At 42.6% G+C, this 27,521-nt stretch overlaps 1 protein-coding gene across 1 annotated transcript in view; it reads left to right on the forward strand.

Moving 5' to 3' along the window:
- Positions 1-27,521, forward strand: part of CFAP44 (cilia and flagella associated protein 44) — a 79,895-nt gene that overhangs the window by 51,000 nt on the left and 1,374 nt on the right. Inside the window, exons 22-33 of the mRNA XM_066621260.1 lie at positions 563-693; positions 3,455-3,657; positions 5,384-5,576; positions 8,431-8,608; positions 11,395-11,907; positions 13,521-13,724; positions 14,537-14,732; positions 16,275-16,385; positions 19,432-19,562; positions 20,729-20,845; positions 21,085-21,286; positions 22,765-22,925. Coding sequence (XP_066477357.1) covers positions 563-693; positions 3,455-3,657; positions 5,384-5,576; positions 8,431-8,608; positions 11,395-11,907; positions 13,521-13,724; positions 14,537-14,732; positions 16,275-16,385; positions 19,432-19,562; positions 20,729-20,845; positions 21,085-21,286; positions 22,765-22,925 — 2,340 coding nt within the window. The remainder of the gene's footprint in view (positions 1-562; positions 694-3,454; positions 3,658-5,383; positions 5,577-8,430; positions 8,609-11,394; positions 11,908-13,520; positions 13,725-14,536; positions 14,733-16,274; positions 16,386-19,431; positions 19,563-20,728; positions 20,846-21,084; positions 21,287-22,764; positions 22,926-27,521) is intronic.

Consider the following 27,521-nt stretch of genomic DNA (forward strand, 5'->3'; position numbering starts at 1 on the left):
CACTTTCACTTTGCAAAGTGAAACCTCAGCAGAAGTGGCACTGCTGAAAGAGTGACCCACATGATAACTGGGCTCTTTCAGTGCCTCACAGCAGCTTCTCCCTTCCTCACTCCTCTTGGTCTGCCTCTACCTGCAGTCTGTTCCTCACCTTCTGAGGCCTCCTTTCATCTCGCCTTCCCAGAGCCTTGGCAGAAGTGGTACTGCTAAAACAGCAGTACCAGGAGAGCCCAGTTATCGCATGGGCCAGCCTTTCAACAGTGAAACCTCAGTAGAAATGGTGCTGCTGAAAGATGTGCTGCATGATAATTGGTCTCTTCCAGTGCCACACTTTCAGTGGTGCTGCTTCTGCCAATGTGTCACTTTGCAGCTCAGCAGATGAGAACAGCTTATGGTGGTTCTGGGAGAGCCCAATTATGCAGGCTGGATAAAGAACTTTCACAGGCTGTATCCAGCCTGTGGGCTTTATGTTTGATACCCCTGTCCTAGCAGTAGGTAGCACTGATGGGAAGTTGGATATAAATTCCATTAACAAATAATATAATGCTACTTTTCCAATATTCAGCAATTTGAACTGGACCAAAGAATTCGTGCAGAGATGAACAGAAATACAGCAGCAAAGATCCGACATGTGATGAAGGAATTGGCTTGGGAACAGGAAAAGCATCGCATTGGTCTGCTAAAGCTTGATAATCGGTAAGTATCTGTTTCCTTATGTCCTATTCCCTGAAAGAGATTTTTCATTTACTGTGTTCTTGCTACCAAGGGAAAGAAAAAGTGAGAAATTTTCCTTGCAATCAGAATTGATAGAAGCTCTGATAAGAGTTTCCAAGAAGTCAGAAACCTTCCAAGTTTCTGAAGGGCAGGAGATCTGGTCTAGAGGGTTAAGCCTCCATTTGCCTGAAGATAACATCCGAAGGTCGCCAGTTCGAGGCCACCAGCACCGTGCGACCTTGAAGCAGCTGACAAGCTGAGCCGAGTTATTCCATCTGCTCTGAGCATGGGAGGATGGAGGCCAGAATGTGCGACCAGATCAATGAAAGAAACATCTGAATGTTGTGGTTTCTTGAAAGATAGAACCTTTCAAATTGTAAAAATTCCTACGGGAATTTAAAAATTGCCTGCCATGTAAACCGCCTTGAATAAAGTCCGAGGAGAAATCTGAGGACCAAGAAAGGCGGTATAGAAATAACTGTATTAGTATTAGTATTATTAGTTCTGATAAGCTCTGATAACTCTCCCTGTAGTTCCATGGGTAGTTGGGAATATTTGAGCTTGCTACATAGCTTCTGTTTGCCTGTCATTTACTAACTCGCAGTCAATGCAGAGAGGAGTTTCTGCATGTCAAGAGGGTTTTACTGGTTCTTCATAAAGCTAGAAGAATATTTTGAATACTGGATTGGGATAATTGAGGTGTTCCCCCCCCCCCAGAATGTTGGCCCCTTTCTAACCCTACTGTATCTTGTACACAGAGTGCCAACTCTGCTGTTTAAGTACAAAGAGATCCTCACATGTAAACTCTGTGTGTGGGGGTTGGGTGGGGTGAGGCAAGTACTGAGGAAAGCTTCCCTCTTGGAATGTACAGCAGTTTTGGGACAAGATGCACTTGGTGTCTCTCCAATCAGAGGCCTGCTACCACCATTCGCATATTTTTTCTTTCCTTGTAGCTGAAGTATGTATGTAGAACTATTTTCTTTCTCACTGTTTTGTGCTTTATGAGCCTCTAGTCATTCTGGTGAGTCAATACTGTATTTGGACAGATACAAAATAGCAAAACCAAGTGGGATATCTTACAATAAAAATATCAATAAAAATACCTGCTTAATTTATTTCATCATAGCTCATGCTCTTAACTCTCCCTTCCCAATTGCTACTAACTTCTAACTGACCACTCTTTGCTTCTCTAAGAGTCAATCACATCCCTAACCTAATACCAGCAGTCCCTAGGGCAGAGCTATTCAAACTGTGGCGTCATGATGCCCTAGCCTGACAGCCCTGGCCTCTGCCTCCTTAAGGGATGGGGGCAGGGGGAAGGGCTCTCTGACGTTCCAAAAGTGAAAGTGGAGCAATCGCACTCCACTTCCACAAAACTGGAAGCGGAGCATGATCGCTCCGCTTTCCCTTTTAGAAGTCTGGGGAGCCCTGCAGACACTTGCACAGGGCTCACTGCACCCCTGACAGGCTGCTGCAGGGATTGGTGAGTACATCCCAGTCCCTACAGCTCCCCTTAGCAACACAATCCTGGGGATCACGTCACTGCCTTCCCCCACGCCTCCGCTGCCTTCGTCCCCTCCCCTGCAAGGACTTACTGCGGTCCTCAAACTTCCTGAGAGTTTGAAAACTGCAGCCCTAGGGAGTTCTATTTCCTAGCATCCAATAAGAATGTATTTTTGTATTCTGTCTCTAGCCCCAAGTTCTCATCTCTCTTGACTGTGAGAGCCTACATTAAACAACCTTCAAAATGAATATACAACATATTCAGTTTTGCCAAAGAAAGATTTGGGGGCAACGACCATAGGGGTTTTTAAAAAAATCCTTATCTGGTCCTGATCTCCCACACTTCCATCTCCGCAGCTTCTCTTTCAAAAAGAAAATTACAATTGGTAGAAAAATGCCACTGGGAGAAAATATTTTTGTGGTGGGCAAAATCACACCTAGGACTCAGGTGTGGAAAGCAACTAAATAGCTGTGTAGCACTGCATATCTGTCCAGACTGGGTAGCTGTTTCAGGCCAGCCTGCAGCCTGTACAGTTCTTTTAGAGATTGTAGGAAAGGAGTACATCAAGCTAAGTGCAGGAATCTTTTTATTAAAGTGCACAAAATAAAATAGACAGACTTACGTATTTTGTAGAATGGTACAGGGGTATGGAGAAGGTCGAGGGTCATGAGTGTATTGGGCTAGAATAGGGAGGTTATATCGAGGGTGCGGGGTGCTGATTGGCCTGGACGTATCAATCATCCACCAATGAGGGGCACTCCCAGGCTGCTACTGAAGGCCACAGCTGGCAATAATCAGCTGGGTTGAGAGATGCCTCCCAACGGCAGAGATAGCATGAGATGGGCCTGGCCTTTCTGTTTTTGCTTGGGCCCAAGTTCTCATCGTGGAGGGCAGGTACTGACTTCGGCCGTTACAGTAGCTTAGACTCAGACATTTTCTAGGCAATGGGGAGTATTTGGTTGTGACTGACAAATATGTGGCCAAGCAGGGGAACAGAATATGGTCTGGCTAGTATGATTCTGTACAAGGCACCAGCCAGAACAAGTCTAAGAATCATTCCTTGGAGATTTCTGCTTTACTTAAGAGAGAGCATAGGAGGAGGAAAGGGGGAACACAGTGCCATTTTCCTTTCACACAAAGGCCGTTACTTGCTAAGCTGATCTTGACGCAGATAATTTGAATGGTTTAAGGAGCAGAACCCTAATGTTAAAAGGTGCTATTTTTGCTTTGATTCTTCAGGTTCCGGGCCAATTTGGAATATGACACAATTATTGTCCATGCTATGAGCAGCAGCCATCAAATCTCCACATACAGACTTTTGAAAATATCAGAAAATTTGTACAAAGTCAAAAGACAAAGTCAAGCAAGTAAAAGGAGAGCAAGCAAATTTGATTGGAAAGGAAAAGAAACTGAGCAAAAAAGAGAAAGCCAGAAAGATCTCAGTAAGGATTTGCAAAAGGCTTAAGTGCAATAGAAATACTGCAAGCATTTTTGAGCCTTCATATAATCTTTTATGGGTCTATATTGGCAGAAGGTTGTCAGGCAGCATGTTCATACTATATAGTCATACCTTCCATAAAGTTCATTTAGCGCAAATTCATTACAGCCCTCTTTGCCCTGGTGTGTTTAACAGCTATTCTGATTAATGGGAGCAGTGCATTCTGGGCTAATGAGTCCTTTTCCTGCCTGTTGATTGTGATGTCTTCTATAGTGCTTGGCATTTGTGGGACATGTCTCCAGCACTATTCAACTTATTACTGTATATCACTTATTAGTTCCCCACCACTGCCCAGGGACAGAGTTTTCCACAATCTATTCAATGTCAACAATTCTCTCCACCACCTCTTAATAAAACGAGAAACAAGTGGATTGAACAGCATCATAACGTATTCTCCTTGGTGGAATACTGTGGAAGAATATAGTAGAATGTGTTTCTAAGCAATTAGCAATCTGGGGTCCCATCTCTATAGTTTCACTTATCCGTGGTTCCCAACACCCCCTCCCCTGTCATGCTCATGACGCTTGTCTCTTTGTTTGCATATGCTTTGCAAAAGGAAACTTTTTTCCATTTTGCTTTGGATCACTTTGGAAAAGAAAGCACACCGCGAGAACCTAGATCTGTAGCTGCTAGAGGAACACTAGAGGAGCTGGCAATGAGAATGCTAACAGGCAGTGGAGTCTAGCGTTGTCACTGTCTGACTGCTCTCTCTGCTATCCACTTCTCCAGTTGTGATCCTCTAGCAGCTGTGAGTCAAAGTTCTCACTGTTTGCTTCTTTTTCCGAAGCATTCCAAAGCAAAAGGAAAAAAAGCTTCTGTTTGCAAAGCATTTTGCAAATGAAGAGAGGTGATTCATGAGTACAGTGGGAGGGGAAATTTGAGTAGGGCTTGCAACTAACCATAGTTTCAGGTATCCGCAGTAGCAGCAGTATCTGCCTACCCCTGCAGATACTGAGGGGGATACTTGTATTTGAAGAGATTAACTCTGTTAGCTGTGCATCCAGTAGTATTCTCAAGCTCACATTTGGTGTTTCAGGGAGAGTGCAAAACCATCCAGCATAGGCTCTATGGGTTGCTCCAAATCAATGTGACCCCCCCAACCAGCAGTATCTATTTGGATTAAGCTTCAGTTGGTTCACTCACATTCAGCCCATTCTTTATCCTGAACACCTGCTCAGAACTTTCATGCCCCTCCAGAAATGATTGGAGCCATTGAAATGCAATGCCACCCTCCTCTACTCAGGCAGAGTGGCCCAGAAAGATACCATGGTTGGTATTATCAAAAGTTGCTGAGAGGTACAGAACTAAGAAGAATGTCCCTCTCTCAGCAAAAGTAATCCCCAGGTTTTATTCCATAACTGGATATGAAGCCAGATAAAAATAATCTGGAACTTTCCATGTTGCTCTGAGCTCTTTGGGGAGTGGGCAGGGTAAAAATCGTATTGATAAATACAGTAATAATCAATCCATTTCCTCCAGGGATACCTGGAGTTGGTCTGCCATCACCTTTCCTAAAAAAAAAGCACATTAGGGGCAGGTCAATAATCAAATTAAGCGTTGTTTTAAGGTCTTTCACAGCAGCCTCTCTGAAAATTGAATCAAGAAGGATACTTCTGACTAATACTAGACAGAGGTAAATTGCCTTCCTTTTCTTAATCTTTATACAGAAGCACTATTTACATCCCAGACTACTGGCCCTACTGAGGAGGAAGCAGACACAGAAAAGCTGAGGAAGAAGTCCCACTCCCAAACTGCAGCGAGCCGTATTGTTGAAAATCGACTTGTAAAACTTAGGAAAATTATTGAAAAAGCAGACAAAGCCAAAGCGAAGATCCTGCAGCGAAGGAATGAATGGGAGGAACTGTGAGTCTTGAATCAAAAAGAACACTGGTGTTCTCTTTGATAGAAAATGAATGGTAACCATCTATGCTTCATGTATGCCATTATCATGACTTCATAATTTTAGAAGTTGTACTGATGTGGAAATGGCACAACAGGAGATCATCTGGAGTAGAATGGAGAAAACTCAGATATAGCAATTTTGGATTTTGTGTTCCAATTGTGAATAGAGATTTTAAGCAGCAGCCTTAGGAGATGTGCAAAATTTGTTCCATACCGTATTCTTCTGGGAATGTGGTTGGAAGTGATTTCTTCGAGGTAGCAACAGTTTCTATGAGATGTACGTTATGTATGTTACAATGAACTACAGAAGTGCGAATACAGCAACTGTTAACAATTTTATGGGAATATCTGACCAATCTTTTAAACATCCAGAATAATATCTACAGAATTCTCCATTTCTTGAGAGAGACACCAACAATTATTGTTGTCCATAACAATTAGGTGAATGGGACTGAGTGAGCACTTAATGGTGATGCAAGGGAAACAGGAACCTGATCAGTACTTGGTTGGGAGACTAGGCAGCCCCATCAAGCAAACTGTTCTTAGTTTTCTGGAAAAAGATAATGCAGGATATGAATAAATACAATATAGGTACTGTACATAAATCACTACATTTGGGTGGATGCTAGCATTCACCAAGATCTTGCCTCATTTTCAGATATTCACCAGATGAGTTGGAAATTGCCAGCATTCCCATGTGAAAGTTGGTAGTTGCTAGATTTTTACATTCACTGTTGCATACATACAAGAACTGTTTTCCAGTTAGCACTGTCAGTCCTGCATAATCCAGAGGTTCTCAAACTAAGGCATCATGATGCCCCAGCCTGAGGAACTCTGTCTTTGCCCCTTTAAGGGGCGGCAGGGGGAATGCAGCGACACGTATCCCAGGATTGCATCACTGCCAGCAGTGATAGGGGCTTTGCTGTACTCACCACCACCACTACCACCACCAGCAGCCTCCAGGGGGTGCAGGGAGCTCTGCAGAAGCCTCCTCAGGGCTCCCCAAGCCTTGGAAAATCTAAAAATAAAGATCACAACCCACTTCTGGTTTCACAATCAAAAACCGAAAGTGGGTCGATTTGTTTTTAGATTTTTCCGAGGCTTGGGGGGTCCTGTGGAGGCTTCTGCAGGGCTCCCTGTACCCCTCCCCCAGAAGGCTGCTGCTGCTGTTGGGGAGTACAACAAAAGCCCATCACCCCTACCAATGATCACGTTGCTGATAGTTGCATTTCCCCTTCACCACAAAGACTTACTACGGCTCCCAAACACCAGAGAGTTTGGGAACCACTAGTATAATCTGGTACTGTCTTGTGTTTGTCCTGTGAAGCTGCTGCAAAGAACCTGAAGATACCTGTGAACCAGCTAAATCAATGCAATAATAGGAGCAATGGTTATTACCACCAACGTATTTTTATAATTATTTTTCTTAAGCATGCATACATCAGTGGATGCATACGTCAGTGGATAAGAACTCTGGACACTATTTTCTGTAAGATCCAGGTCAAACTGAAAACTGCATCGGCCTTCGATAAGCCACCTTGTCTTGAACCCAGAGTATGGGGGAGTGATCTCAAAGTTGGAGGCTGCTCCCGCATGTACTAGTGATAAACTCTGGAGCAAAATATATTGAAACATCTGTATTTGGATCTTCTTTTGGAGTGTGTGTGGATGTTTCCTAATTGATGCCAGGATGATCTGGTAACATCATATGATATGCTTTATCTTATTTTTAAATTATGTTTTTAATTAATGTTTTTAACCTTTGTTGTAAGCTGCCTTGGGTCCCCGTGGGGAGAATAAATAAATAAAGAATAAAGTTAACAACAACAACCGTGAATAATTACCTTTTGAGAAGCACCTTCTCAGGGAAGACACCTAAGATTTCATGTTCACGTTTTTCCTCTAACCCCATAATTATTGGGAAGTTCCAGGTTGCATTTTCTGATACTGTATTTCAGGCTAGGTCTACAAATGCTTCCCAAACACAACCTCTACAAGATTTCACACTTACGCTTTTAAAATTATCTCTCTTCCTCATCTATATCTTAAAGCTCTTGCTTTTCTTTCCCATCTTAGTTAGGGGATTGGGATAAAACAGCAAATTTCCCTCCAAACCTCCTTTTCCCACTGTTTGTCAAAATTATTTATTTTCTTTTAGTACACCCAACACATTTGCGCATCAGTCATTTGTTGACTAGGCTCATCAGACATTCGGTGACTAGACTCATTATTTGGTGGAATTGTAGTTTCCTGTAAACACTGCTAAAATCACTTTAATACATTGCATATCTTTTCGGTTTTTTCCTCAGTCTCTTTAATTGTTGGCTTTTGCTGACACTGATCCATACTTTGCCTGATCTTGCTAAAATTTCTGGATATCTTAGGGATAGTTGTAAAGCTAGAACAGGAGTATGCACTTATAACACTTCAGCTACCTGGATCTCCAAAATAAAGCACCACTGGTATCAAGGTGGTTGTATTATGATGCAGCGTGAGGTTGCTTCTCCAAGCTGTGGATTTGGGGTGCAATTAAATGATGCGGGGAGAGTTGATAGATCTGACTCCTGCTGGAATATTCTGCACAAACGTGAAAGAAATTTCTTATTACTTTTATGAGACTTGAACTGCATTGGTTCTCAGTAATATATGCCCCATGTGAAATGGTGGGAGGAGGAATTGCCATTTCTGAATGTCTTGATCTGGTCCCATGTAGAATTTCTGTTCAGTTGTAATGATTCTGCTTCTTTGGTATTTGAAAAATACAAAATAGATGAGCTTGGACCAATCGGTAATATTGTTTATTGATTCTTGGCAGATATAAGGGCAAACCGAGTGATGATTATGAGGACCCTCAAGATGTGGAAGATATTAAACAGGCCCAGGAGAACATGGGGGACTTCAAATTGAAGACTGCCACTAACTACAAAATTCCTGAACATATGAGAATGAATGCTAACAAGAAGTCTTATCAGTTGTCATCTCTAGAAGTAGCTGTAAGTAAAATGCTAGACTTGGATCATGAAATTTCATATTATTAAAATACGCAATACTTTTTCACTTCATTTTACAAATATTTGAACGTGCTTGTGCGCTCAGGTTATCATTGGGGGCCCATCTCTAAGTGTTTAAGCTATCAGAGTTGAGTTGGGTGGCAACTGGGGAGAAGGCTTTCTTAGGTGTGGACCTCATTTATGGACTTGGAAACTGCTACAATTTTTTGTTTTATTTATTTTTAAATCTAAAAATCTATTATCAAATCACATGGTACAAAGGCAGAACTATACAGGAATGGCAATACTGCATATTCTGCTACTCTGTCAGGTACAATGTTTGTCAGTCTGTTACGAGACAATACTCCTTCTAAGGGGTCTGTGCCAATGTATGGACCCCTTCGCTTATTGCACAGTGGGGTAAGGTGTCTTCTGGCATTTGGCGATGACATCTTGTGTCATTGCCAGCTTCCAGTTCAACTGAGCTCCAGTCTGCCCAGAGTTTGGCTGTAAGCTTCGCAGTTGTGCAGCCTACTGGGAAAATGTTGCTAGGTGCAACTTAAGGTGCTGGTTTTGAAGACCTAAATGACTTGGGACCAGGCATTGCTGCTGCTTTCCTCTCTATAAGTGTGCTTATTCCCTGAGGTTAGTCTGTGAAGCCCTTTTTGCATGTTTAACCACTAGTAGAGGTTTTGCTTCATATTGTTCTAGCACTAGCAGAGGCTTAGTGTAAATGGGCCTTGTTCATGGTGACAACTTACATGTGGAACACCCTACTCTTGAAGATCAGATTGACCTCCTCTCTACCTGTATTCCAACAGCAGTTGAAAAACAATTTATTTCACCTACCTTTTCTGGTTTATGTCGGCTATGGATGTTTATGTCTCCTGCTGCTTCTTCTATTATGCTGTTGTACTGATGGTTGTTCATCTGGCACGTAATCCTATACATTTCGAATATCCTCGATGCAGGTGCTGGATTATCGGCTTGCTCTGAATGGGGTTGCACTCCCTCTTAAGGAGCAGGTCCGCAGCTTGGGGGTCCACCTGGACTCGCAGCTGCTCCTGGACTCCCAGGTGGCGGCTGTGGCTAGGGGGGCCTTCGCGCAGCTTCGGCTGGTGCGCCAGCTGCGGCCGTACTTGGATCGTGCAGACCTGGCCACGGTGATCCATGCTACGGTGACATCGAGGTTAGATTATTGTAACGCGCTTTATGTGGGGCTGCCCCTGAAGACGGTTCGGAAACTGCAACTAGTGCAGAATGCGGTGGCCCATGTGGTCACTGGAGCTAGGCGGTTTGACTCTGTCAGTCCGCTTCTCCGGGGGCTACATTGGCTGCCCATTCGTTTTCGGGTCCAATTCAAGGTGCTGGTCTTGACTTTTAAAGCCCTATACTGCTCTGGGCCAGGCTATCTTAGAGATTGCCTACTCCCATACAATCCGGCACGTCCTCTCAGGTCATCAGAGAAGGCCTTTTTGCATGTGCCGCCATCTAAAGAGGTACGTGGGGCAGCGGCAAGAAATAGGGCCTTCTCAGTAGTGGCACCAATGTTATGGAACTCCCTTCCCCTTGACTTGAGAATGGCTCCCTCCCTCGAGACCTTTCGGCGAGGCCTGAAGACCTTGTTTACACAAGTCTTCTGACTCTATGGCCTTTTTAACAACTTTTATACATCTTTTAGTTTTTTACAGGCGTGATTCCTCCTTGAACTGCTGTTTTATGCTCTTTTTATTCTGACTTTTATCTGATTACTGTTCTTATGGTTTCTCTTAATGTGTTTTTAATATGTTTTTAGCTGTTAAATTATGTTTTAATCTGTTTTTTTTTAATATGTTGTAAGCCGCCCTGGGTCCCTTTGGGGAGAAGGGTGGGATAAAAATAAAGTTTATTATTATTATTATTATTATTATTATTATTTATTTCTAGTCAGAAGCAGACCCAGTTGTGCTCATGATTTCTGGCTTGCTCTGTTGTACTGTTTTTTCAGGTTTTTTTGAGATTTGTAATATTGCTTGTATTACTTTTCCCTTTCTTATTCTGCTTTGATTCATTATATTTTATTGTAATTTGTTCTATAATAATTTTGTGATCTTTGTAAGGTGCCTTGAACACTCTGATAATGGGGGGGAAGGCAGTATGTAAATATTTTAAATGATTTGCAGTAGTGAGTAGTTCTTCTGAAATAAGACTGTCAAAGGACTTAATTTACAGGTCGCTATAGTCTTGTCAGGTCTTACCAATGTCAAAATTTCTTTCTGCAGTAAACACTTCCCAGTTATTGTTACTAAGGGAGTCAGTTCAATTATCCATCTTCTGAATTCCACAAATGCTAGTATAATCTCTGTCAGATTAAAGACCCAATCATATCCAACTTTCCAGCGTTGATGCATCTGTGCAGCAGAGTGTGTGATGTATCCTGTGGTAGTGGACCAGTCACAGAGGCCTCCTCAAGGTAAGGGAACATTTGTTCCCTACATTGCAGCTGCATCGGCACTGTATAGTTGGATAGGATTGGGCCCCAAATCTTTCCTTAGCAGATCTGAGCAAATGAGAAAGAACAGCAACTCTTTTTAAAAGAAATTATGCAGCGATTTAGCGATTCAAGTTTAGGGGAAATTATTTTAATTTTTAATTTGTTATAAATTTTGAAAAATGACTTTTTTTAAAATAGGGTATTGTCAGCAAATTAACCTATTTCTGCCTAGCCCACAGGTGTACACATTTTATCGCTGTTGCATATATGCAACATTGGGCAGAAATGGCTTAAAGTAGCTTATCCTCCTTTTCAGATCCATGAAAAGAAATTGTCAATGAACAAATGGATAATTTCCCTTCGAGATCTCAAGGTAGCAATTATTGAAGAAATCCAATGTGTTGTAAATGAACTAAGAACTATACAGTCTTCTTTGCATCCCTCCAAACATCTTTCGATTCCCCCAATTCCTGGACTACATCCTGATGAGATTCCAGAAAAAAAATTCCAATATGATAATGAATTGCTTTTCAAGTTCAAACAGGAACTAGAAGAGCGGGCTAAAGCCAAAGAGGTTGTGCCAGAGGCCCCTTCAGGAGAGGGTATTGGGGGATTTGGAGGAGGGTTTCTTCATGTTGCTTCAGCAAAGGAGTTAGACATCATTGCACGGGGCTTAAGTCTAAAATGCATAAAAGTATCATCTGCAGTTGGTGCGCCATCCCCCAAAACTTTTGATATTGAACGAGCAGAACCAACAGAGATTGAATTGGAAATCGCAAGGAGGGAGGAGATTAGAAGCATTCATCTACAGGAGAAGTTGATCAAGAGGGTAAGAGTCAAATGAAGTCTCCTCAAAGCTGACTGTGTGTTATACCGGGGTGGCCAAACTTACATAACATAAGAGCCACATACGATAAACTTCAGATGTTTGAGAGCTACAAGAGATGTTTGAGAGCTACAATATTTAGGAAGCATTTACATTCTTAAATATATTTACTCACCATGAACATTAAACTTATGTTTTAATCAAGTTGACTGTCATTTTATATCAAATAAATACAGTAATTATAAAATTATGATGCAAAAAGGAGCTCAGCCAACATATTTCTGAGAGCTGCACATTAAATGTCAAAAAGCTGCTATGGCTTATGAGCTGTGGTTTGGCCACCTTGTTATCTATTTTCAAAAGAATTCATCGCCTAATGTTTCATGTATTTAAATACATCAGAAAACTGATCTACTTCATTCAATGATTAACTGAAGTATTAACAGCCTGACCCTAACTAAATTCCCATGCAGTGATGTGTTGGCGCCATCGTGGACTATGCTGCATCCTATGGGGGAATTTTGGCTGCTGGAGGTCTCTTTGGGGTAAAGGGGACATTTTTCCCCTTGCTTCTGGGTAAGCCCCACAAGTGCTATGGGTCAACTCGTACCTGTGCCAGCGATACTACTGGTGCAAGTCCAAGTTGATCTGTGCCAGCAGATCAGGCCCAGGAAGGGGAATAGGATTTGAGGCACACTGGTGCTGCTGAGCCTGACCCCCCCCCCCCCAGAACCTGATCTGCCCACTCTCTGCCCCTCTTGCTGCCCTCCTCCACCCTATTACATCAGTTCCCCTGCTCTGGACTTACATGCTTCAGCAGGTGTCCCTGGGAGCACCAGCGGAAAGGCTCCAGTTGGTACACCACTCAGGATTGTACCATAAATTTGAAGGCAAGGAGAATTTTATTTGTATTTGGCTTTCATGTACCATTTTTATATCTTCAGAATTTGCTTTTTAAGACAAAACTGAACAGCTTTAATAGGCATAAAGAATTGTATGGATTTACTTTTTCAGATCTTTGTTAAATTCCCAGAATGAGAAGCATTTTCAAATTATGCAGTTTCAAAAGCATGCATTCTGACTGCTGACTGAGGGCCCAATCCTATCCAATTTCCCAGTGTCAGTGCAGCCGTAATGCAACCCTGAGGAAAGGGAGCAAATATTCCCTTACCTGGAGGAAGCCTCTGTGGCTGCCCCCCACCACAGGATGCAGTGCATGCCGCATTGGCACGGCTGCACCAGTGCTGGAAAGTTGGATAGGATTTGTCCCTGAATCAATATTGCAAATTTGCCCAGGGTCATTCAGAAACTTGAAACCACATAATTTTTAGTTACTTTCCATTCCCTGCTACAAAATGAAATAGAATGACTTTAAACTATCATAAACCATTGCTTTAAATAAGATATTATTTCAGTGCCTCAGTACTGCTTTCTGATTTAGTGAAAATATTATTTTATTAATACAGGTGGCCCCTCATTATCTGCAGGGGTTCCATTACCAGAGCCCCCCCCCCACAGATACCGAAATCTGTGGATAAATGTAGGCCCACCTGTACTGTGGAGATCCTTTCAAAGGAATCTTTTACCATGCTGCATCTCTCTTAACCCCTCTCCAGATTCAAGAGCTCATGATCACCTTTGATGCTGAGCTCCGCCTTCTGCGTCACCAAAAACTGAAGCTCGACATCCAGATGAAAACTGCTGACCTGCGCCACACCACTTGGTTTGAGGAACTGCTTCTCCTGAAGAACTATGAAAAACATGAGAACATACTCCAGGAACGTGTCAACAGCCTTGTCAGTGAGGAGGAAGAAATGCAAGTATGTAGGATATGCCCAGGGACATGCTGATAGTTAAATGTTGCTGTTTCAGGTGCTGGGTCTTCCATTCTCATTTTTCAGCGTCCACTGCTATGTGACAGGGCAGACACATTGTTTGTTTCCATGTCTGCCCATTCACATAGTGGGTGGGTGGTTACATTTTCACAATAATATGCACACACGAGCAAGGAAAGCGAGACCCTCCCCTGCCTTACTTCTCCATGCTCAGTTGTTGCTATCACTTTTCTCCCAGTCTAGCTCTAGTATTGTAAGTGAGCTGAGTTAAGAGCTGAAATTTTTCAAGCAGTGGAATGAAGTCAGGTAAGGAGTCTGTGATGAATCACCAACAGGTGCATTTTGTTGTCGATACTAGACCTTTCTCCCACTTTCATTGTGTATGGAGCAAACAGGTGAATAAATCATATGGCTGTCGCAATACATTTAAAGTAAAGCTCTTTTTTTGGCGGCGAGTGGTTTTGGTGTGAAAACAGTACAGGGGAGCAAGGACATTCCTAGGGGGCAAAAGCCCAAGGACAAAATCACTCCCTCTGCCCAGTTGCACCACCCATTGAAGTGCAGCTGCCCTCACGCCTCCACTTGTAAACAGATGAACACTGCCCTTAGACAGACACAACTAGGCTTAACGCCAGGGGAAACTTAATCTTGTAGCTTTTCAGATAGTACAAGAGATGCTCAATGGCAGTTTGTCAATTATGTGTGACAATTCTTCCCCAAACTAATACATATTGGCTGTCTTATAGACTATAAATATCCAAGCAATTTTTATTCATTTGTTACTTTTTTTTAAAAAGCTGAAATTGAAAAGCTATCTTGCGCAAATAGAGGAAAAGAAAGCCGAGATCACAAAGCTCCAGGAACGAGAGAAGGCTCTTTATGCTACTTTCCAAGCATCTTTGGGGGAAAACAACAAATTTGCTGCTTTTCTCACTAAAGTCCTCAAGAAGAAGATCAAGCGTGTTAAGAAGAAAGTAGTGGAAGGCGAAGGAGGTTGGGACTATTATTTCCTATAGATGGCATGCATATTGTTTTAGCAAACTCCATGTTGTTAAGTAGGTGGGGATAAGCTATGGAGGTCCTATATAGTGACCTGTGGTTGATGTGTGTTACTGGGGACATAAAAGCAGTAACATTTTTTTATTGGTGGTACCTGCTGAAGGGTTACAGCAATTAGCATCAGTAGTGACAGTAATTAGCTCTTTTTGTGTGTGCCTAAATCAGCCTTTACCTTTGCCCCATATAGCCTAACATTTTTATTTCTCTCTTGGTCAATCAAATGACGATGTTCAGAGGGCTATGTGTGTGCATGTGTTACAGTAAAAAGACAAAGTCCATCAGAACTAGTTTCAACTACTAAAAATTTGAAGCTCCTTAATATGTTGGGAATCTCTGGTTCCAACTAGTCCAGACACAAAGATCCAGAGTGTTTTCAGAGAATCTCATTCTGACCAGCAAGAACTAGAAAGTGTTGTGTCAAAATACCCTGTGCTTTTGCATTCTGACTAGCTAGAACAGGAATCTTTGAAGATGCTTTGGAGCTTTACATTCTGACTGGTTAGAACACAAATCTCTGAAGACACTTGGGACTTTATCATTTTTATCAGTTGGAATGCATAGTGATGGATTTTTACAATAACATATATATATATATACATACACTTGATAGAAATTAGCGTTGTCCATGTTGTAAAAGGTACAACATTTGTCAGTAAGTAACTGTGTGTTCATAAAATGTACTGTACATCTCTATATTCTTCTTTACCGCAGTGTATCTGGAGGTGAATTCAGATTCTTTCATAAGAGTCATGGTTTCAAAAGACTAGTATCAAAGGACAAGCTGTGTACTTTTCAGGAAATTTTTTGTTACCTTCCCGTTCCTGTATCTTCAATAATGTTTGCCATGTTTTCAATATGTCTCTGGAAATACAACAGCTAGAACTCTCTAAAATTCTAAAAACTGAGAGTAATCAATGGACGACCAGACATTTAGAGTGTGTTTTCCAGCACTGACTTAAGGGCAATGCAGCTCAGAGGTAAGGGAACAAATATTCCCTTACTTTGAGGAGGCCTCTGTGAGTGCCACCCAACTGCAGGATGCAGCACACGTCCCACTGGCACTGCTATGCCAGTGCTGGAAAGTACTTACATAAGGGGTTAGGATTGCGCCCTTAGAGAATTAAATTTTTCACATTTCAGCAAAATGTAGCATTTTTAGCCCTTAGATCATACATCTTTGATGTATGAAAGCGTTTCTTAAATTAGCGTAAGCCAGTGCCCAGCTGTACTGTGGAAAACCCCGGTGACTTTAGTTGGCCATGTTGGCTCAGCAGTTGCTTTGTGCTGCCTGTTTAAGTCAGGATATTAGGCACTGTTTATTAGAGTCCATTGTCTAAGAGGTGGTGTCTTATAAATGACTATACTGGGTTTTGAACATTACTCAAGTGTTGACATTCATGATAGATGAGCTTACTCTATAGTCTATATATTAAGTGAATAGTTTTCTTTGTAATAATGATGCCTTTCTTATCTCAGATGAAGAAGAGGAGAGTGAAGAAGAAAGCGAGGAGGAGTCTAGCTTAGAGAGTGATGAGGAGGAGTCAGGGTCAGAGGATGAAGTCTTTGATGACTCTGTGTGTCCAAAAAGTAAGTAATGGAAATCCATTCCTGCTGACTGATAGTTTCTAGTCTTTGCAAACAGCTTTGTCATGTGATTTGAAAACCATATCTAACAAGTTTTTGTTAATGTATGCCATTTCCTTCTGTCTGTTTGCTTTCTCTTGGAATATACTTGCACATTGACAACAGACAACTTTCCAAAAATCTAATTTTCTTTATCTTTATAATGCAAATAATAGCCCTGGTTGCTTAGAGGTGCCAATATGGTAACTAGCATTGCTAGATACGTGAGGGCGTTTTCACTAGACAAGTATCAAATTATGTGTGATGCAAGGCCTTGATGTACTTCCCACAAGGACGAAGAAGCCCTTGGGATGAATTTCACACTCTTGCAGAATTTTAATTTTCTAAGTGATACTTAAAATTTGTATTCTTTCACACCAGAGAAATCCCAAGTGGCTCAAACTTTGGGCTAAGTCCTTTACTGCCATCTACTGGCTTGTGGCAATCATGTCTTGACACCAGGCTTTTAGCTTTAATTTTGCAAAATCATCTCTGTAAATCTCCATTTATCCACACAAGGGCAACTGACCCGTGTAAATAAATATATACTTTTCTGAGGGCACTACCTCTATGAACCATGGGAGAAAAGTTTTACGATGATCTCATATGATCTCTTGCTAGTCCCCTCCTTCCATGTTCCATTGCTCATATGAGTGGGCCACTCACTTGAGCAATTGTTAGCAACAACAAGCCTTCATACATACAATTTTAACTGGTTCCTAGTGTTATGGAAGAGAGATAATCCCAAAGGTTAGTGTGATTTCATCATCCCAGAGACCACAGGCTTCTAAGTTGCTGCAGCAAACTCACAGGCACACAGCCTCTTCTTTCTGGCTTGCCAGGCCAACATTGCATGAAATCTGGTGCTATTCTCACAACATCCTGTGCTATTTTTGCAAGACCTAGTGCTATTCTTCCAAGATTTTGTACAATGCTGGCCCGGTGAGCTGGGAAGAAGAGGCTGTGTGGCACCCTCAGGAGTACAAAGGGCACCACAGACCCAGTAAGTTTGGGAACCACTGCCCTGACTGTTAATAAACAGTGTCTAGGGACAGATCACTAGGCTCCTCTCCAATAAATAATATTCCAAGTCCACAGTCATGTCACACTGATTTAGGGAGCATGCAACTCAGGATTAGAAGAAGATACAAATGATTGAAGATTGTGGTGCACTCTGTTGCAGAGGTTGTGTCTTCCGTATCTGTAAAATAGACACTTGCCTCAGTAGAGGCAACTCTGTGAAATGGGATCTTGCAGAGAATTCTATATAGTCCTTTGAACTAGCACTTTGGATGTTGTGATATACTGATTTTTAATATCCCCTTCCTACCACCGCCTCTGAATTTTGTGGTCAAAATTTGGAATTGCTCTACTTAAAGATGGGGGTGTAGATACTGTTCTTTTTTTCCTCTTGCCCTCCTCAAGGATCTGGAAGACATCATCAGTTCAGCATACATACTTAGTGAAGAGTGTGATTTTCTCCTCTCTGGTTCCCCCCTTTTTCACATTACCCTCAGGGATCTTTCACGTTAGCTGTCCCCCTGGTTTCAGTGAAAAAGTAATTCATTTTTCCTCCCATTTAACCACTCTAGATAAATGCTTTTGTGTGACATATTGATTGACCTTTCTAAGTAAGTCAGAATTTATAGACATGCTGAACAGATATTTTGGAAAAGGGAGAGCTGACGTAACACAGAGATTCAGAGCATGAATTATGAGCCATCCCAATACAATATCTGCTCGGTCTGAAGTTTACCACCTAACATGAGGAATTGTTAACCTCAGTCTTCCATCTGAAATATGGACATACGTGTTTCTTCAAATGTTTAGAGCAGGGGTAAAATGCTATAAAAGCCATAAAGATAGTGATGATTCTTCTACTTGTGAGGCTTTAAAAACATTGTCATAGGTGGAAGAAGCAGTAGAGGAAAAGAGATTTCATCTTCCTTGTCTTACTCAGGTGGGATTTGTTCTGCCAAATTCCCAATCCAAGCTCTGCCTGGAGAATTATGCCCACTTTAAGCAAATTCACTCCCCTTCTTTCCCCCAACAAATGACCCTGGTTCTGCCCTGCAGTCCTACTGGACCCCACCTCTAGGGTAGCTCACCTGTTTAACCTGCAGAGGTCCTCTCTCCTGCCAGCAGCCTCCCGCCACTACAGCAGACCCTTGGTCCTCAGCAGGTCTTGAGCACAGCAACCAAACTCCAGTGTCTCCAGCAGTTTGTTAGTCACAAAGTCAGTCAGAGTATCCAGGGCAAAGTCCAAAGTCAATAAATCAAGTCACAGTCCCAGGTCAGATTCCAAAGTCAATAAACCCAGTCAGTCTCCTCTCCAACCTACACTCCTTCTACAAACCCTTCCTGCCTCAGGTGCTCCTTATATCCCTGAGGGCCCTATTGCCTTCAAGTGGCTGCAACTGTGCAGCACACTCTGCTGGATGCCCAGGCCTTACCCTTAAAGGGGCCACTGCAGACACCACACTATCTCCTCACCAGATCTTCTGCTATTCCACTACAGGATTCCAAATTGATCTCTTCATTATGAACATATTTGGCCTTTATCTGAACTTTGAGGACATTCTTTTGCAGGTCTCATATATATTGGCATTCAGATTTGTATGAGAGCAAAACCTGTTTGAAATCAAAACTCCTCTGACATTTGTGGGCTTTTTGTTAGTGGATGTATTTCAAACCTTGAAATCTCAGCTCGGCTTCCTGTTTGGATCCTGTCTTGCTGACAGCATGCCAAGAGGAAGAGTCCAGAGTCATTCAACCCCCTTTCCCTCCCCTTTATCACTTCCACTCTGTCATGTTGCATTTATTCCCAGGCAAGACTTATGTACTGAATTCCATAATGCAGGCATTTCTGCTGTGTTGCCTTTCTTACTGCAGCATTTGGAATGTTTCAGTTTTCTAATTTAGAACATAAAAAAACATAAAATAACAAAAGACTCAACCAAATTAGCTTTTCTAGCAATTGCTTAGTCTGACCTCTTCCTTTTCTCCTCAGACTGTGATGAAGCCCTCTTTGAAAACACACTCCAGCTTCGAGAGAGACGTCTGGATATTGAGGAGGCCTTAGTTGAAGAGAAGAAAGTGATTGAAAATGTCAAGAAAGAATACGAAGCATTGTCTAAAAAGGTGTAGTGACTTGTCCAGCTTCAGCATGACCTAATAGCAATATAGTGTCTTGAACTCTAGTGATGTGTTCATTTTAATTTGTATATCGTGTCCACCATGGTTATGGTGTACGCATGTGCAGTTACATATTATGTTCAGTGCAGTCTTAACTTTACATTTTTACATGATCTAATCCTCTAGTTGTATTTTAAAATGAATATGTATACACTACTTCATGTGAAAATGAGAATATATAAACAAATGCATGCATACAAGCACCTGTACAGACCTGCAACTAGGGCCAGCCCAAGACATTCTGCTACCTAATGCAAAGGATGAGAGGGTAACCCCTGCCCCACTAAACCAATAAAATAAGGGGAAAATTGCCCCCTTACCCTGAGGAGACCTCTGGCAGCTGCAAATCTCCTGTGGGACACAGTGGTAGTCCTGCCACTGCATCACCTCACAGGGATTTAGATAGGATTGGGCTATTTGTGTTTCATCTTGTTCCCCTCAGACAGCTGTCCCACAGGTGAAGACATCATGCAGACTCCAAAGGATGCCTATAGACCAGTGATTTTCAATCTTTTACATCTCACGACACACTGACTTATTTTTCAGGTGCAATGAATTAATGAGCTTATTCATGGAATTCTTTTTATTACATTTCTTTAAAAAATGTGTCCTTCACCATGTTTCCAATGGATCCACCAGCTTGTCTGCAAGAGCTCTTGTAGGCATGAAGATGTGTGTTGGCCTTGGCTGGGCTTCCTTTGTGAAAATGATTATGGAACTGATGATCTGCATCCTGGCTGTATCGCCCCCTCACCATATGTTTGATGTAGCACCACCAAGAAGCATTGAAGCTACCTGCTAAAACTGTAATGGGCTTGTAATGAAGTCATGGTGGGGAATTAATTCCATGATTCGTCTGAACTGCAGCATGGCTTGATTAGGCTCACATCTCACCACCCTAAAAAGATTGTATGAATCAACCCTCCATGAAATTGTTTTCTGAACATTCCCAGCAGCAGTGCAAAGACTGAATCTTTGAGTACTATCAAGCATTTATTCTCACAGATGGCTCGTATCTTATAACTCCTCAGTCACAGCCATCTCTCCTTTGTGCTGATTTTAGTGTTGCAGGATGTAGTCTTGCTGTTTGAAAATAGCTTTATTTTTAACAGGTGAAAATAGTTGCAGCCAGCCTAGATGCAGCGGACTGGGAACTGGAGGCCTATCAGCGAGAGAAGCAGCAGAGACTGAATGAACTGCACGTAGTCGTGCCCCTGAAACTTCATCAGGTGATGAGTCAAATTAGGATTACTGCTTCTGGCTTCAACATCCTTGGTAACCAAATATTCTAGTAATGAGTTATGGTAGGTTTTAGGAGATAGCTGGGAGGTCCTGAAGATGTTGTGGTGGTGACCTGATGATGTCACCGCCAAAACTTTTGGGTTGCCAAGCTCCATGCTGAAGGTGGAGCAGGAAAGTTTGAGAACCACTGAGCTAAACCATACATTATATATGTTATTTCTGGCAGGTGGAATATATATCAAATGGAGGGATACCCCTTGACCTCTCTCTGGCTTTGGTGTTCACCAACCAATCTTTGGTGAACTTGCAGAACAGAATAATTATGCAACAGCATGAGAAACTGGAACAGAGGAAGCTCTATAAGCAGGCCCGGGAGCAACATAAGCAGCTCATTCGAGACAGGAGAGAGATGATGATCAAGATTGAGCGTGAGTTGCTGCAGGTTGTGTTTCACTCTCCTGTTTACATCACTTACATCACAAGAGCTTTTCCTGCCCCACTTGATTAAGGACCATCATTGCCTGCAGATAAATGCTTTCAATTCTTTCAGTTTATGAAGGAGCTAGCACAGAGCAGTTACAAGTGTCATGTAGATGATCAGCTTCAGAAGGCACTTACCTATCCATGCAAATATGCTATATTTGTAAACATGTCAATAGAGCTGGCATAATGTAGTGACTCCGAGCCCAATTCTATGCATGTCTACTCAGAAGTAAGTCCCATTATAGACAATGGGGCTTACTTCCAGGAAAGTTTGGATAGGGTTGGAGTCTCAAAGTGCAATCCTATGCATGTCTACTCAGAAGTAAGTCTCACTGAATTCAATAGGACTTACTCCCAGGTAGGTGTGTATAGGCTTGCAACCTAAGAGAAACAAATACCAAGTATTATTATTAATTATTGTTATTAAAAGATTACTTAGGATGTTGCACGACATGATATTTTTAATATGAATCCATAATCCATATGTGATGTAGAAAAATGTAACAGTACCTGCTAGTTTTTATTCTGTTTTCCTGTGCTTTTCATAATGTAAACAAACAAAAACCTTCCAGTGCAGCATATAAAATAAACATAGTAGTTTTTTGAAAAACAATACAAAAATGCATTCTGCAAAACAGTAAAAACACAGCAAGGAAAATTAACAATTTAAAACAGTAGAATGAAATATCACACTTGAACATTTCAAAAGGGCTGATTGAATTGAAGGTGCCTGTCTGATAAGTTTGGTGCTTGATGAGCATTCCTGGGGCGAGTGTACCAGAAGGAAGGCATCATGGCTGAAAAGGCTCTTTCCCTGGTTGCCACCTGTAAGTGGTAGCATTGGGAAAAGAGCCTCACAACATGACTAAGAGCTGGACAGGTTTGTGTGGAAGAAGAGACCAATGAAGCAGTTTGAGCATCAGTGGGACACTGATGTCTCAACTCCAGTGCAATAAGAGCTCTCATCACATTCTTCCAGTTCTGGGATCAAATCTCAGCTAATGCAGAAACTACGATCACCCCCTGTTCTCCCAGTAATTGCTTATTACTGCATTCCCATGCAGTCCTGTATTGTGCAAAAAGGCATGCTGAGAATGTGCAGGCACTGGGCCCGCAGAAGGCCTCTGAAGCTGAAAGCTGTTAGAATGAAAGTCAAGATTCCCTTGCACCCCATTTTTCTTACTGTTGTAGAGATAGGAGACCTTAAACTGTCATTTTGCTAGTTATCTGCTCGTAATTCAATTTTCACAAAGTGCTTGGACCTGTGGGTTGCACTGTCAGGCTCTACTGCAGCTTCATCAGCTCTGTAGGACAGATCTGTTAAGACATGTAAAACAGTTTTGTTTTTGTTAGTGAAAGGGTAAGAAAAATAGAGCAAACATAATCCACAAATGACTTAAATACAAAACTTTCATCTTGTTAGGACTGGAAGACAAATGCAATCAGCTGATGATGATGAAATTTGGTCGGATAGTGGACTTGGAAGCCCTACAGACTCTTTCCGTTAATACGAACCTGGAAGAACTCAAGATGAGAATTATGGAAAGAGAGCAATTGTATGCTCTGGAACTCAAAAACTGGGATGTAAGGCTGGATATTAAATCATATTGTGGCATATCATGTTGGTTGTCTTTGGCCATGACCATGGACAGGGCTGTATATATAAGGGGGAATATATGGGGGATTTCCTCTGTGAAAACTGTGTTGAACCAGAGAAGAGTTCGGACCCTGCTTAGGAGGGAGATATTGTAACAGGACTCCTATTCCCTGAAACAGACTACATTAAAAAAAAAAAGGTGGAGGGAAAGCTTTTATCCAGTGAGATCACCTGGACAAGTAACACATCTATGAAGCATATGTTTGTTCTCTCTGAAAGCTCAAATTGGCAAAAACAATGCTAATCAATACTTGTTTGCCTAATACATATAAGAACATAAGAACAGCCCCACTGGATCAGGCCATAGGCCCATCTAGTCCAGCTTCCTGTATCTAGCTTCCTGTAAGTAGAGATTGAAGGTGGGTCCGACTCCACCGTAGAATCTCTGTGGGTTAAATTACCAGGCTTGAGCAGCGATGTAATACTGAGGGTGTGCTATCGTCCTCCAGACCAGAAATCTGATGGGGACCTTGAAATGAGGAAACAGATCAGGGAGGTGACAAGGAAGGACAGGGTTGTAATCATGGGGGACTTCAATTATCCTCATATTGACTGGGTCAATTTGTGTTCTGGTCACGATAAGGAAACCGGATTTCTTGACGTGCTAAATGACTGTGGCTTAGATCAGCTAGTCACGAAGCCCACCAGAGGACAGGTGACTCTGGATTTAATTTTGTGCGGTACGCAGGACCTGGTTAGAGATGTAAACGTTACTGAGCCATTGGGGAACAGTGATCATGCTGCGATCCGTTTTGACGTGCACGTTGGGGGAAGAATACCAGGCAAATCTCTAACAAAAACCCTTGACTTCCGACGGGCGGACTTCCCTCAAATGAGGAGGCTGGTTAGAAGGAGGTTGAAAGGGAGGGTAAAAAGAGTCCAGTCTCTCCAGAGTGCATGGAGGCTGCTTAAAACAACAGTAATAGAGGCCCAGCAGAGGTGTATACCGCAAAGAAAGAAGGGTTCCACTAAATCCAGGAGAGTGCCCGCATGGCTAACCAGCCAAGTTAGAGAGGCTGTGAAGGGCAAGGAAGCTTCCTTCCGTAAATGGAAGTCTTGCCCTAATAAAGAGAATAAAAAGGAACATAAACTGTGGCAAAAGAAATGTAAGAAGGTGATAGGGGAGGCCAAGCGAGACTATGAGGAACGCATGGCCAGCAACATTAAGGGGAATAATAAAAGCTTCTTCAAATATGTTAGAAGCAGGAAACCTGCCAGAGAAGCGGTTGGCCCTCTGGATGGTGAGGGAGGGAAAGGGAAGATAAAAGGAGACTTAGAGATGGCAGAGAAATTGAATGAGTTCTTTGCATCTGTCTTCACGGCAGAAGACCTCGGGCAGATACCGCTGCCCGAACGGCCCCTCCTAACCGAGGAGTTAAGTCAGATAGAGGTTAAAAGAGAAGATGTTTCAGACCTCATTGATAAATTAAAGATCAATAAGTCACCGGGCCCTGATGGCATACACCCAAGAGTTATTAAGGAATTGAAGAATGAAGTTGCAGATCTCTTGACTAAGGTATGCAACTTGTCCCTCAAAATGGCCACGGTACCAGAAGATTGGAGGATAGCAAATGTCACGCCTATTTTTAAAAAGGGAAAGAGGGGGGACCCGGGAAACTATAGGCCGGTCAGCCTAACATCCATACCGGGTAAGATGGTAGAATGCCTCATCAAAGATAGGATCTCAAAACACATAGACGAACAGGCCTTGCTGAGGGAGAGTCAGCATGGCTTCTGTAAGGGTAAGTCTTGCCTCACAAACCTTATAGAATTCTTTGAAAAGGTCAACAGGCATGTGGATGCGGGAGAACCCGTGGACATTATATATCTGGACTTTCAGAAGGCGTTTGACACGGTCCCTCACCAAAGGCTACTGAAAAAACTCCACAGTCAGGGAATTAGAGGACAGGTCCTCTCGTGGATTGAGAACTGGTTGGAGGCCAGGAAGCAGAGAGTGGGTGTCAATGGGCAATTTTCACAGTGGAGAGAGGTGAAAAGCGATGTGCCCCAAGGATCTGTCCTGGGACCGGTGCTTTTCAACCTCTTCATAAATGACCTGGAGACAGGGTTGAGCAGTGAAGTGGCTAAGTTTGCAGATGACACCAAACTTTTCCGAGTGGTAAAGACCAGAAGTGATTGTGAGGAGCTCCAGAAGGATCTCTCCAGACTGGCAGAATGGGCAGCAAAATGGCAGATGCGCTTCAATGTCAGTAAGTGTAAAGTCATGCACATTGGGGCAAAAAATCAAAACTTTAGATATAGGCTGATGGGTTCTGAGCTGTCTGTGACAGATCAGGAGAGAGATCTTGGGGTGGTGGTGGACAGGTCGATGAAAGTGTCGACCCAATGTGCGGCGGCAGTGAAGAAGGCCAATTCTATGCTTGGGATCATTATGAAGGGTATTGAGAACAAAACGGTTAGTATTATAATGCCGTTGTACAAATCTATGGTAAGGCCACACCTGGAGTATTGTGTCCAGTTCTGGTCGCCGCATCTCAAAAAAGACATAGTGGAAATGGAAAAGGTGCAAAAGAGAGCGACTAAGATGATTACGGGGCTGGGGCACCTTCCTTATGAGGAAAGGCTACGGCGTTTGGGCCTCTTCAGCCTAGAAAAGAGACGCTTGAGGGGGGGACATGATTGAGACATACAAAATTATGCAGGGGATGGACAGAGTGGATAGGGAGATGCTCTTTACACTCTCACATAATACCAGAACCAGGGGACATCCACTAAAATTGAGTGTTGGGCTGGTTAGGACAGACAAAAGAAAATATTTATTTACTCAGCGCGTGGTCGGTCTGTGGAACTCCTTGCCACAGGATGTGGTGCTGGCGTCTAGCCTAGACGCCTTTAAAAGGGGATTGGACGAGTTTCTGGAGGAAAAATCCATTATGGGGTACAAGCCATGATGTGTATGCGCAACCTCCTGATTTTAGGAATGGGTTAAGTCAGAATGCCAGATGTAGGGGAGAGCACCAGGATGAGGTCTCTTGTTATCTGGTGTGCTCCCTGGGGCATTTGGTGGGCCGCTGTGAGATACAGGAAGCTGGACTAGATGGGCCTATGGCCTGATCCAGTGGGGCTGTTCTTATGTTCTTATGTTCTTATCTCACAGCGGGTCACCCTGTAATGGATTTGTAACCCGTAATGGATTTTTCATCCAGAAACTTGTCCAATCCCCTTTTAAAGGCATCCAGGCCAGATGCCATCACCAAATCCTGTGGCAAGGTGTTCCATAGACCGACCACACGCTGAGTAAAGAAATATTTTCTTTTGTCTGTTCTAACTCTCCCAACACTCAATTTTAGTGGATGTCCCCTGGTTCTGGTGTTATGTGAGAGTGTAAAGAGCATCTCTCTAGCCACTCTGTCCATCCCCTGCATAATTTTGTATGTCTCAATCATGTCCCCCCTCAGGCGTCTCTTTCTTAGGCTGAAGAGGCCCAAATGCCGTAGCCTTTCCTCATAAGGAAGGTGCCCCAGCCCCGTAATCATCTTAGTCGCTCTCTTTTGCACCTTTTCCATTTCCACTATGTCTTTTTTGAGATACGGCGACTAGAACTGGACACAATACTCCAGGTGTGGCCTTACCATAGATTTGTACAACGGCATTATAATATTAGCTGTTTTGTTCTCAATACCTTTTCTAATGATCCCAAGCATAGAATTGGCCTTCTTCACTGCCGCCACACATTGGGTCGACACTTTCATGGATCTGTCCACCACCACCCCAAGATCTCTCTCCTGATCTGTCACAGACAGCTCAGAACCCATCAGCCTATATGTGAAGTTTTGATCTTTTGCATGACTTTACACTTACTGACATTGAAACGCAGCCTTTGGTGAGGGACTGTGTCGAATGCCTTCTGAAAGTCCAGATATATAATGTCCATGGGTTCTCCCACATCCACATGCCTGTTGACCTTTTCAAATAATTCTATAAGGGTCATGAGGCAAGACTTACCCTTACAGACGCCATGCCAATTCTCCCTCAGCAAGGCTTGTTCGTCTATGTGGTTTGAGATTCTATCTTTGATGAGGCCCTGAGGTTTATATCAGAACCTCATAATTGCTATGGGCTAGTAAGCCCACTTTATAGGTATGCAATGTATTGCATGTATGCAGCTGGGTTTTTGTTCCTTCTTTGACTATACCACTATATGCCTCAACCTAAGAGAACAAGAATTTACAGGGGATTGTTCTTGGTTGCTGTCCTGAAATGGTGGAACACCCTGGTCTTGGGGGCTCACCAGATCATCATCGCAAGTACTGAAAGAGTTCTTAAATTTGGGTAATCTTTTTAATAACTGTATGAACCTGGTCAGAGAGTGTTTACTTGTAGATGTATTTTGGTACTGACTTTTCCATTGGGAGGTTTGTATAATTTACTCAGGAATTTTTGTGCAAGGTCTGGGACAGAACCACCCTCCCTGCACCAAACCAAGTTGAAAACAACTCAGAGTAACTGAATTAATTTCTGTGCGCCCTCTGGATAGAGAAAAGTTAATCTGGACTGTGAAT

Source organism: Tiliqua scincoides, chromosome 3, assembly GCF_035046505.1.
Source record: "Tiliqua scincoides isolate rTilSci1 chromosome 3, rTilSci1.hap2, whole genome shotgun sequence".
Classification (NCBI taxonomy): Eukaryota; Metazoa; Chordata; class Lepidosauria; order Squamata; family Scincidae; genus Tiliqua; species Tiliqua scincoides.